We start from the raw sequence: 12,386 nt of genomic DNA on the forward strand, positions 1-12,386 counted from the left end.
CTCTGAGTCCATCTGAGAGTGCAATGTCCCATGTGTCTTTGACTGGACAGCTTTCAGCCTTTGCCTCTTGAAATGCCCTCCGTACCAGAATAGCTCCCTTTTGCTTGGTAAGAGTCACAAGGCCAACTGGATCGTACAGTCCTGACACTTGACTGAGAGGTTCTCTTCGCGTCAAAGGGTTGGGTGTCATGGCTCTGATCTCGTCTTTCAGAAGGTTTTCACCCAGCCGCATCTTTTGTTTCCTCTTAGAGAAGTTGATTCCAATTGTGACATGGAGCTCATCGTGTTCAACTCTGTAGCCCAGACCAAGTGCTTTGTTGCCATCATTGCCCATCTGATTTGGTAGGATGATGGTCTTTGTCCTTTCCTCATTACAGCGCTCCTTCCTCCCACTTTGCCCAGAGAAGACCCATGGCTTCAGCTCAAAACCTCCGGCCTTAAGGATCCTCTCCACATTGCCTGTGATGGCGTTTAGCTGGACAAGGCTGTTGTGTGAAGTAAGGATGTCGTCAACGTAGCTGTCGTTATGAATCATGAGACATTCCTCTTCAAGGTGGGCAAAGAGAGGGAGGTTTGCAGTTTCACACATTGCCAGTTGCGCTATGCACCCTGCAGGTTTGTCTCCTATGTTCACTCTTGAGATTGCGTATTCCCCCAGGTCCTCATTCTCAGTATCTTGCCAGAGGAATCTGTGAAGATGCACTTCTTGGTCTTCCAGCCAGACGGCGTTATACATCTTTTTTATGTCTCCCAGGGCAGCATGAACTCCACATCTGAGTCTGAGCAGGACAGCTCGAATCTGGTTAAGGACATCAAGGCCTTTCATCAGCAGGTCATTCATGCTGACACCTCTGCACCTTTGACTGCTATTCCAGACAATTCTTATTGGAGTTGTAACCGAGTGTGGGTTTGGAGCAATGAGGTGACTAAGATACCAAACTGGTCCATCCCAACTGGTGATGGTGCCTTTGGGTAGTTTGAGGGCTGCTTTTCAATTTACCATATCATGGACTTGTACAGCATAAGCCACCTTCCACTCCGGTCTTTTGGCCAATTGTTTTTCTGTTCTCAGGAATGTAGCCGCAACCATTTTTCTGTTGTTTGGTAAGGAAATGGGGTTCTCCACCCAGGGATACCTGGCATGCCAGTGTGGCTCTTTGCTGTGGTGGTCCTCTGTGACATAGGTGAGGCTGTCCCTTACTACTTCAAGTTCCCGTTCCTCTGTGAGAGTCATCTCTTTGCCGCCTGGTTGACATTTTCCACAGCGGCATCCTCCACACTTTGGATCACATGCTGCACCAATACTGTCCCATTTCCACCACTCTAGGAAGTCCCGGTAGGTGCTTGAAGTGCTTGATCTCTGGAGCTTGGCGTGAACATGAGTGTTGGGAGGGTTTGTTCTAGCTGGGCTAGTGAGTTCTTCGTACTTTAAGGCAGCAGTCCTCATTGATCTTGCATAGCACACTTTGTTCATTCTGTTTTGTTATCTACAATGTTTTGCACATTGAGAAAAATCTGGAGAAGATTAATGTTAATCACAAGACGAAACCCATGCGACTTCACCCCTCCCTTCTGCCATACTGTGTTGCAGAAATAAAAGAAATAAAAAGACACATCCACACGTCTGGTCTCATTAATACGGCAGCATCGTGGAGATGAAGACAGTCACTGTTGTGACACCCATCACACATAGGAAGTCATCTTTGCAGTCTGAACTGACATTATGGACATCAAGACAGCTGTTGCATGCTCCCAGCTTCTTAACAGCAGCTTTCTTGTCTGTAAGCTGCAATGCCCGGAACTGCATGCAGTAGTAGAGTTTCTTCCTGTGCTTCCCATCTCCGCAGACAACACAGCCATTGCGGTCATCACATGCCCTGGTGGATTTCGTCCTGGCATATCTTGGCTCTTATTTGGTTCCTCATCCAATTGTTCCAGCTGCTCATAAATACTCTCTTGCCCTTTCAGGAAGTCCAACAAACCGTCAAACCTGTTGACTGTGGTTACAGCATTCCTGGGATCTGCTGCATAGACGAGCCATTCCTTTCTGAGAGGTGCTGGGAGTTTCTCCTCAATCAACCTGGTCACGAGTGGGTTTTTGATAGCGCCAGTGTCCCCGAGCTCACTGAGATCTTGAAGTGCTTTCTCCACAGCTTGGATTAGCTCCACTACTCTTCGTGGCTGGTTGCTTTTGACTGGTTGTATTCTCTGCAGCTCCTCCACAATTTCTATAGCAATGGGCGTCCGGTTGCCATAGCGATTCTCCAGAACACGGAAGATGTCAGCAGCAGTGACTCCTAGAGCAGTACTCGAACCGAACGCTGAGCAGTGTAGCAACTGACTATTTTAAGGAGTGGTTTCTTCTGGTGAGAGCCTTCCTGATTACTGAATGACTTTCAGCTGCTGGCACATTTGTTTTTATTCCAGTTCTCTCCTCTGGGGGGAAAATGGTGCCAAACTCATCTTTGGACTACAGCTTCGGCCATATTTGTAGTTTGCCAAGACACTCATCTTTGGACTACAGCTTTGGCCATATTTGTAGTTTGCCAAGACATTGATATTGCAGCAGCAACAGATGCAGGCTGACACACTAGAAACTTGATCAATCGCGGGTTCTTTTGCTTGTCTTTTCTCTTCAACTTGTATAGATGGGTGGACTGTTATGTGTCACTGCAGGTTATTTGTGCGGCCCGATTGATGGGATATTTTAACCTTGCAGTCTACACTCTGCCTTTGGACTATGTAGTAAATAAAGTTGAATGAAGTTCAAATTTTGCTGTGTTTTCTTTCCATTTTCTCACCTTTTCACTTTTGTTTTTTCTTTGTAGCGCTATCAAGCTCGTTGTCTCTCTTTCCTGTTTCATGTGCTACTCACAGTGTGCTTCTGTTTCTCCAACCCCTCCATTACATCTCCCTTTCTTAATTGAATTCTTTACTTTTTAACAAATGTAATTAATTTAATTATGTCAGTAATTAGCAAACTTAAACTTGAATAAAGTATTTCTAACTTTTGCAACAATAAATGAAACATTCACATGAAACATTCACATCATGCTGTAAAAGATGAAAGAGGAGAAAAGAGATTGGATCACTACGCTGAAAGTGAACAACATTCATCTAAAATTCAAATTGGATACTGGAGCCAATGTGAATGTCATTTCAGAGACTGATTTCATGAAGATCAGACCGAGACCAAAAATACATAAAGCAAACATGAAAGTAACAGCTTATGCGGGTGCAGTCATACCAATGAGAGGAAAATGCATTGTGAATGTGACACATAAAGGCAATTACATAAGCTATCTTTCATAATAGTTCCAAGGGATGTGCAGGGTCTACTAGGATTGTCGGCATGTGAGAGACGACACCTAGTGAAAAGAGTTTTTGTCGTGGACAGACAAAAAGAGACAGTATATGATCAACTGGCTGGAGCAGTACAGAGACTTGTTTCAAGGGTTAGGCGGCCTACCAGGAGAACACACAATCAGAGTGGACAAGAGTGTGCCACCAGTCATACATCCATGCAGGAAAGTCCCATTTGCTCTTCAAAAGCAGCTAAAATCAGAATTGGACAACATGGAGAGCAGGCATGTGATAAACAAAATTGATGAGCCGACTGACTGGGTGAGTTCCCTCCACTGAGACAACTAACTGAGAAGAAGATAGAATGGCAATGGACTCATGAGCATGAAAAGGCATGGAATGACATATGCATCGCGTTCGATGACGGATCCGGAAACATGTTATGCACAGATTGAAAAAGAACTGCTCAGCATCACGTATGCCTGTGAGAGATTTCATCAATTTGTGTCAGGACAAGAAATCAGCGTGGAGACTGATCACAAGCCCTTAATAGCAATGTTTCAAAAGCCACTAAATGACTGTCCACTCCGTATACAGCGAATGATGATCAGGCTACAACGTTACTCACTGAAGGTCGCATACACCCCTGGAAAACTGATGTATACAGCTGCCACTCTATCCAGAGCTGGCTAAACTGGAGAAGGCTAAACTGGATGAAGAAGTCGAAGCTTACGTACACATGATCACAGGTGCATTGCCAGTTGCAGATGCAAAGATGGAGATTATACGGATGGAGACAAACAAAGATGAGACACTGAAACAATTGAAACAAATCATCAAAAATGGATGGCCCGAAGTGAAACAAAATTGTTCACCAGATGCAGCAGAATATTGGAACTATAGGATGGAGTTATCTGTGGTGGATGACATCATATACAAAGGCAGTAAGATTGTCATTCCAAAGACTTTGAGAAGTGAAATGCTCAAAAAGATCCATGAAGGACATCTTGGAATTGAAAAGTGCAAGAAAAGAGCACGCCAGCTGATGTTCTGGCCTAGAATGAATCAAGACATCACAGATCAAGTGTCGAGATGTACAATTTGCCTCAAATATCAAGCAAATCAACCGGCAGAACCACTACACCCACACCAAGCACCAGAAAGACCATACCAGAAGGTTGGTGCTGACCTGTTTTCGTGTCAAGGTAAAGATTATCTTTTGGTCACAGACTACTACTCCTTGTATCCAGAGGTTTGCAGACTGCAAGCTACAACAGCAGAAGCAGTGATAACATGCATGAAGGCCATATTTGCTCGAAATGGGATTGCAAACCAAGTGTTTTCTGATAACGGTCCACAATTCGCCAATGAGAAGTTCAGAAAATTTGCGAAGGAGTGGGACTTTAAAAGTGGGATTTAAAGTGGGATGCCTGGCTTTAGATCAAAGGAACATGCGCGCTGCTCCTTTGATCTAAAGCCAGGCATCACTAGTAGAACATGCAAATATAATTTGCTCATATCATTACACTACTCACAGTGTGCTTCTGTATCTCCAACCCCTCCCCCTTCTCCTCACTGCTGTGTGTCTGTAATTCACCCCTCCTCCTCTACCACGGATCTTGACCAATCACGTGCGGCTTTAACCGAAGACTGGGGGCGGGAAAGACAGGGAAAAAAAGTCGGCTCCCATTTCCAGCTCCTTGTGAGGAGCCGATTCTCTTCGTTCATTCAGAGATTTGGTTCTAAGAACTGGCTCGTTCGTGAACAACACATCACTAGTATGGTCATCAACCCCTCTCACTTTTGTGTTTTTTTTTCCTTTTTGTGCTCGCGATCGTTTCTTGCCGCACCGGTTGACCTTGACTGCCTTGTAGTGATGGGAATTCCTGCTCTTTTTAGAGAGCCGGAAAGCTCAGCTCACCAAAAAGAACAGGCTCTCTTGGCTACCAAATGGCTCCTTAGGTTGTCTCATCTCATCTCATTTTCCGTGCTGGAGCCTATCTCAGCTGTCTTCGGGCACGAGGCGGAGTACACCCCGAATTGGTTGCCAGCCAATCGCAGGGCACACAAAGACATACAACAGTCACTCTCACACTCACACCTAGGGACAATTTGGAGTGGTCAATCTGCCTGCCATGCATGTTTTTGGAGGGTGGGAGGAAACCGGAGGACCCGGAGAAAGCCCACGCAGGTCCGGGGAGAACATGCAAACTCCACACAGGGAGGCCGGACCGGGACGCGAACCGGCAACCTCTGCACTGTGAAGCCGGTGTGCTAACCACTCGTCTACCGGGCCGCCCCTCCTTAGGTTGTTTGTTGCTTAAATTAATTTACTACCAGAAATAATGTTTAAAGGACAACCGACGTCTCCGGACAAGTTGTGTCCAGAATTTGTATAATGGCTTCAAATGACTTCTACTGAGTGTTTTTTAACAAGATTCCACCGCATATAGCTATATTTTACGTTTTAAGACTCGCTCGAAATATTCAGGAAGTCTTGTTTTTGAGTTGGTGACGAGTCCGTACGTGACATCATTAAAGGACCGCCCTCTGACCGAAAAAAGACACATTGTAGCAGTCCTTCCATCACGTCAATGTATTTTGCTGTACATGTTTGGTCTGAGAACCGTGTTGCACCCAAAAGCCGCCAGAAGATGGGGTACAAGCTCCATATAAGGAATTTATTAGCCTGTGGAAGCGGAGGTGGCCACTGGAGGTCGCCATTTTGTGCCTCTTTTTTTTTGATTTTCCCCCAATGTTGCCTCAAAATGGACATATAATTCTTTAATCGATTGCAAACATCTATGCTTTCCTCTTCAGAACTACAGTAAAGTCTCGTTATATCGATATTCTCGGGAGTTAGAAAACATGTCGATATAACCGTACTGTCGATATATCCGTCCTGCACTGAATTGCATTAAAAAAAGCCGCCAAAAGTGGGCATCCTAGCGCCATAAAAGAAACGGAGCTGGCCATATGAGCTCGCCATTTTGCGCCTTTTTTTTGGGTGAGAGATGTTCCCCCAATGTTGCCTCAAAATGGCACATAATTCTTTAATCAATTGCAAATGTGTGTGCTTTCCTCTTCAGAACTACAGTGTATTTGAATCATATTCATAACTGGATGTGTTACAAGAAAGCATATTATCTGAATCTGAAGCCATTGTTTGGATTCACAAGCATTGCAAGACGTCTTGGCGTGAAGTCATTTTTATTGGTATTTTGCATTTGAATAAAAAGTGACATCGGTTGTCCTTTAATACACAGTTTGGAATGTACAGTAATTTTCAAAATCATCACGCTTCAGCAGACAAAACAAGAAACGTTGCAAAAAAACGATTGCATTCATATGAAGGTGTCGGACGTATACCTTCAAGAAGTACAGATGACGGCTGAAGAAACCTTCTCATCTATCTTAAGCGTGTTCGCTCGAGGTTGTGACGACTGCACAAGAGCTCCAGCTGCACCACTTGTTGTCGGTACGCAGACTCGTCGCCGTCTTTGATGAGACCGATGACCGTGGTGCCGTCTGTGAACTTTATGAATTGGACAGCTGGGTGCGAAGAGCAGTGGAGAGAGGACGCATCCCTGCGGGGCACCAGTGCTCGTGGTTCGTGTTGAGGATGATATGTTGTGTCCGTCCTGTCAGGAAGCTGCGGACCCACTGGCAGATCGTAGGGGACACACCGAGCTGGAGAAGTTTGGAGATGAGGAGTTCTAGGATGATGGTATTGAACACAGACCTGTAGTGTACAAAAAGGATCCTTGCATAGGTTCCTGTGTTGTCTAGGTGCTCGAGGATGTGGTGCAGTCCGATGTTGACTGCATCCTCTACAGACCTGTTTGCCCGGGAGGCAAACTGAAGATGATCCAGAAGAGGTCCGGTGATGTTCTTTAGGTGGTTCAGCACGAGGCGTTCAAAGGACTTTATGACCACAGACGTCATGGAGTACTACAAAAATATATAAGGTACAAAAACCAAGACCAATCTCAAAACAAGGTTAACAAACATTTCCAATCTCTGAATGTGTATACAGTAAAGTCTCGTTATATCGATATCGGTTATATCGATAGTACTGCTTATTACGATACTATTTCTATGAACGCAAGGAGAAAAGTTACATGCCGCAGAATCGGATATATCGATAGCCCGGTTATATCGATATTTTTTTCCGACTCCCGAGAATATCGATATAACGAGACTTTACTGTATTTATAAGCTTTTAACTATTTACAGTAAAGCAACAAAGTATGCTTAGATGACCACACAACGATTTATATATTAAATTCAGGAAAACAAAAAGAAAAAAACAGTGAGTATAGTTTTTTGAATGTTGCTGTGTCGATGACCATTTTGTGTTTGGGAGCTTTTTACTGAGCAAGTTGCTTGTTCTATAGCTACAAAGGGACATATGTCTTCTTCTGCCGGTCCCAATCCCGGATAAATACAGAGGGCTGTGTCAGGAAGGGCATCCGACGTAAAACCTTGGCCAAAACAAACATGTGGATCGAAGGATGGAGGACACTGACTTGCTGTGGCAACCCCTTGAAGGGATAAGCCGAAAGGAAAAGACGAAGAAAACAAAAAGAAAAAAAGCAGAATCCAGGCAAGTGTTTTATACACACACACACACACACACACACATACACGTCAAATAGAGAGCCATCCAATATTTGGGCCAATATCTGACCTTTTTTTTTGGGGGGGGGGGGGGGGGGGGGGGGTAGCAACAAATACGGTTCGATTTAAACAAAAACAGATTTTTAATGAAAATGCATTAAATCACATTGGCATTCGGCATACATGAGCCAATATCCATACATCCATTTTCCGTACCGATTATTCTTCAGTTGGGTCGCGTGGGGTGCCGTAGCCTATCCCATCTGTCTTCGGGCACGAGGCGGGTGACACCCTGAATTGGTTGCCAGCCAATCGCAGGGCACACAAAGACAAACAACAGTCAATCTCACACACCTATGGACAATTTGGAGTGTTCAATTTGCCTGCCATGCATGTTTTTGGAATGTGGGAAGAAACCGGAGGACCCAGAGAAAACCCACGCGGACCCAGGGAGAACATGCAAATTTCACACAGGGAGGCCGGATCGGGACGCGAACCGGCGACCTCTGCACTGTGAAGCCGGCGTGCTAACCACTCGACTACCGGGCCGCCGACATGAGCCAATATCCAGAGTTTAATTACCTGTATGTCATTGCACTTGTTGGGCAACCGTCGACTCAAAGGAGCATATGAATCCCCTTTCAGAATAGCTTTGTGTTAGCCAACCCTGTTTTGTTGAAACCAAGTGTCAGGGGGAGAATTGTGCCCTGTGGTTTGCAGTGCACAAACACCACTAAATCCACCTGCTTGGCTCTCCTGCAGTCGACCACAGTTTGGTTGCAGCGACTCTGACCAGTAAGAATGTTTTTGGATTGGATTGGGTTTATCTTTATTAGTCTTGCAGTGGAGAAAATTTATATTTCACAGAAGCAAAAGTTACGAAAGGAAGATGAAAGGAAAGAAAAAAATACACAAACAAAATACAGTACAGGAGCTGCCTGTGGAATTTGCAATCCATGACAAGGTTTGGACATTTGCATTAACCATGGTCATCTGCAGCTCCAATAAAAGACGAGCATCTTTTCCACAACTGTTCTGTGCAGGAAAAGTCACATTTACATAAGGAAATATTTTCTTCCATTTATATTGCAACATATTATATTGAGTGAATATACTCTAACAGGTGTACGTGCCCTGGTTGAAATGACTTTTTTTTCTTGTTAGTGATAAATTCAATGATCATATGTTCTACCACATGAAGAATACTGTGTCGGCAAATGTTTCATCCATTATTCTGCGTCAACTTCATTAAAAGAAACCTGGTAGTCCATCATAGAAGATGTATTATTACTGCAATCTCGTTTTGGGTGGTCTAACCAGCCTCAGGGGAGAATTATATTGGATGCGGGAATGAAAGACACAGAGAACATTGTAAGGAATCGAAGACTGGGAAAAGGTAAGGAGATGAAGCTGTATAAAAGCTCCGCCTCTCCACGAATCTATTTCCTTTGAAACGAGGACTTGCGATCCCAAGTACATTTGTTAAAATGGATAAATGAATTAATTGCTTCAATTCAAAAAATCAAAGGAGACCAATGTACCATTATTATCTTCGGAGTATTCTGAATCTCCAAATTTATGTTAGTTGTTGGGATACTGTATTTTACAGTAAGGGAGTTATTTTGAGCCCGTACGCGATGTTTCAGCTGACGGTAAGAGTCAACATGTTGATCAAAATTCGTAATTTGTTCGTGCAATTGGCTGTCTTGTGCTCAAATGCCTGACATTTGCATAAAATGAACCGAACAGGAATTCACTTTTCATTTATTTATGTTTGTGTTTGAAAAGAAACGGGGGAGGGGGGTAACTCCACGAAAGTGCAATAGTTTCCTGACAAATACTTTATTATTAAAGCGGGTGGACACGTTTCAGGAATAACAGAAACAACTCAATGAACAAATGGCTCTTTGGTTTGAGTTTTTGTTTCGTTTGTTTGTGTTCGCGGTCTAATCTGAAATTTGGAAAAATATTAAATGCTTGCAATTGAACTGCGTTGTCACTGTTTTTCAGTTTGTGTGGATTCTCTGGCTACTACTCACTGATATGTCTTGGAATTTTGTGTTCGACCGACTTAAACGCTCAGGGGCAAACGGCACAGGAAGGGCAGACCGTGAGTATGTCTTGTTCGAACAGACACTTCATTGTTTTGTAGTCAGCATATATAGTACAAGTTAAATCCCGAGAAATAAAAAAAAAAATGATCAAAAACAATTGAATGAATATACAATTTTGAATGAATTGTCAATGAATGTTTAACCTTTGGCGAATGTTCAACTTTCAATGAATATTAATACAATACATCCAGATTTATATCGTGATTTCACAACAGCTGCAGCTGTAACAAAACAAAGTCATGTAATCTCAACCACATTTCCCTGATGCACATTGTTGTTTGAAGCAGTTATAGATGAAAGAGGATATTAAATGAGAATTCAATACATATTTGAGCCATATATACTTTTGACGGCTTATTGCATATACTACACAATGCAAGTGTCATTATTAACCCCCGTGAACAAACATAGCAAAACTGGAGTCTTTTGGGGACTGATTCGTTTCATGACAATTCGGGGATGGATGAGAAGCCACTTCCATCTGTGTTTAGTATGGCAGTTCTTTGCAAACACTGATGGCATGGAAATTGCTGGTGGAGTGTGTTTTCATCAGTCCAAATGATGTCTTTAGAATGCAGCGATTATAACTATAATCTTTATTTACTAATTTGTTGTATAAATTACAGTCAAGTAACATGGGTCTCAAAGTCCAGTCTTAGTGGGCCGCTTTCCTGTATGTTTTCAATCTCGCTTTGCTGCAATACACCTGATTGAAATGACCACGGCTGTTATCAGGCCTCTGCAGGGCTTGCTGATGATTTGAATCAGGTGTTTTGCAGCTAGGGGAGATGAAAAACAAGCAGGAAAACATCCTTCGAGGACCCGTGTTTAAGACCCGTGAATTACATCGAATGATGTTTGCAAATATAATACTACTGTGGATAGTACCACCAAGTACCGGTAGGACACAAGTCAAGCGCTGATGCTACATTGGAATTCCATGTGATGTGTCTGATTGATGTCTGTGTTTTATTTTATACACCTTTTGGAACAGTTTTATGGTTATTTATCGTTAACATGTGGAAGTTATTAAAAGGGCAGAATTGTTCAGCTTTCCTGGTTCATGAATGGCCATCTTGTTGACAACACAGAGTGCACCACTTGGAGCATATTCTTTCTGATTTTGAGATGCGGAATGAAAACTGGTTTGAATTGGAAAATCATTTGAAAACAAATACCTGTACACTGACCCAGGTGTATTGAATCAAACCTACTTTAAAAGTTCTACTTAAAAATATACCACAATATATATTAAACCGTCTTTATTGGGGAAATGTCTTACAGTTTTGACAACTTTCAAATCAAACTATGATTGCTTTGTATCAAATTGGCATTTGTCAAGAGATAATGACACAAACCATTGTCTCTACTTGATTTATCTGTTTCTTTTTCTTTCGCGTTAGGGGCTGTTATGGCTGCTGCTAATTATGTCATGCACATGTCCATGGTTGTGTGTGTGCCTTTGGAGTCATGGGTTGATAGCAGTAGAGTGGTTGCTTGAAAAGTACTAAACATGGAGCACTATGCCATCACAGCAGCTGACATAGGAAGTTTGGCAGAGTAGCTCAGCACGAGCTCACGGCTTGTACTACAAGTGGGTGGATTCTAATTTAGGATGAGTGCTTCAGAAAATGGGTGAATGGGTGATTAGACATCTGCACACTGTTTTGAGAAATACAAAAATAGCCACAAAGATGGGAACACTAGATGTCTTACACTATTGCTCCATTCCCCATTAATAGTTTTGTATCAAAACACTAAATTATGATGCAGTAATCAAAAAAGTCATTTTCCAGACACACTTTTTAAAAACTTTACCTTTTTGCTCTGTTGTTGTTTTTACAGTCCATTCTACATCTCAATATGTAGCAACATCTAGTTCCTGCAGAAACAGATGTTTTGAGCTGGTTGAAATGGAACCGCCAAACTGTCGTTGTGACAATCTTTGTAAGACCTACAATAGCTGTTGTTATGACTTTGACCGTCTCTGCCTCAAGAAAGGTAATGAATGATTCTTGTACTTTCCTACCCCAATGTAGAAGTAGTTGACTGGGTATTGACATGGCATTCGACTTTGTTTCGAAAATGTTCACGCCAGTTGTCAAAATTCCAAATTATTTACCAGTACAATTACTTGAGGCACTCACCCTTAACCTGTGAATTGTACACAGACATGTAATCTCATTCTGTCACTCGTTTTGTTGTGTTTATTCATTAATAAGGAAAATACAATTTTGTATTTGTGTATAGTGGAAAATATTCTAATATAGGTACTTTTATTTATGGATGGATAGATTTATTGATTGACATTGATTATTTGGGTGGTTGATTGATTGCACTGTAGCAAAG

General features: G+C 42.7%; 1 protein-coding gene across 7 annotated transcripts in view; it reads left to right on the forward strand.

Annotated features, from left to right (window-relative positions):
* The first annotated feature begins 9,369 nt into the window (after positions 1-9,369).
* The window catches only part of enpp2 (ectonucleotide pyrophosphatase/phosphodiesterase 2), a 76,078-nt gene continuing 73,061 nt past the window's right edge, over positions 9,370-12,386 (forward strand). For 6 of the 7 annotated variants that reach the window (XR_016115438.1, XM_088999712.1, XM_088999709.1 and 3 more), the window contains exons 1-3: positions 9,370-9,575; positions 9,934-10,033; positions 11,883-12,038. Coding sequence is in view for 6 of the 7 variants with exons in the window: in XM_088999712.1 (XP_088855838.1) it covers positions 9,459-9,575; positions 9,934-10,033; positions 11,883-12,038 (373 nt within the window). In the remaining variant the exon portion in view is untranslated. The remainder of the gene's footprint in view (positions 9,576-9,933; positions 10,034-11,882; positions 12,039-12,386) is intronic. The other variant, XM_088999714.1, reaches the window with a different exon arrangement.

Source organism: Hippocampus bargibanti, linkage group LG06 (assembly GCF_051943395.1).
Source record: "Hippocampus bargibanti isolate YZ-2025 linkage group LG06, ASM5194339v1, whole genome shotgun sequence".
Lineage (NCBI taxonomy): Eukaryota > Metazoa > Chordata > Actinopteri > Syngnathiformes > Syngnathidae > Hippocampus > Hippocampus bargibanti.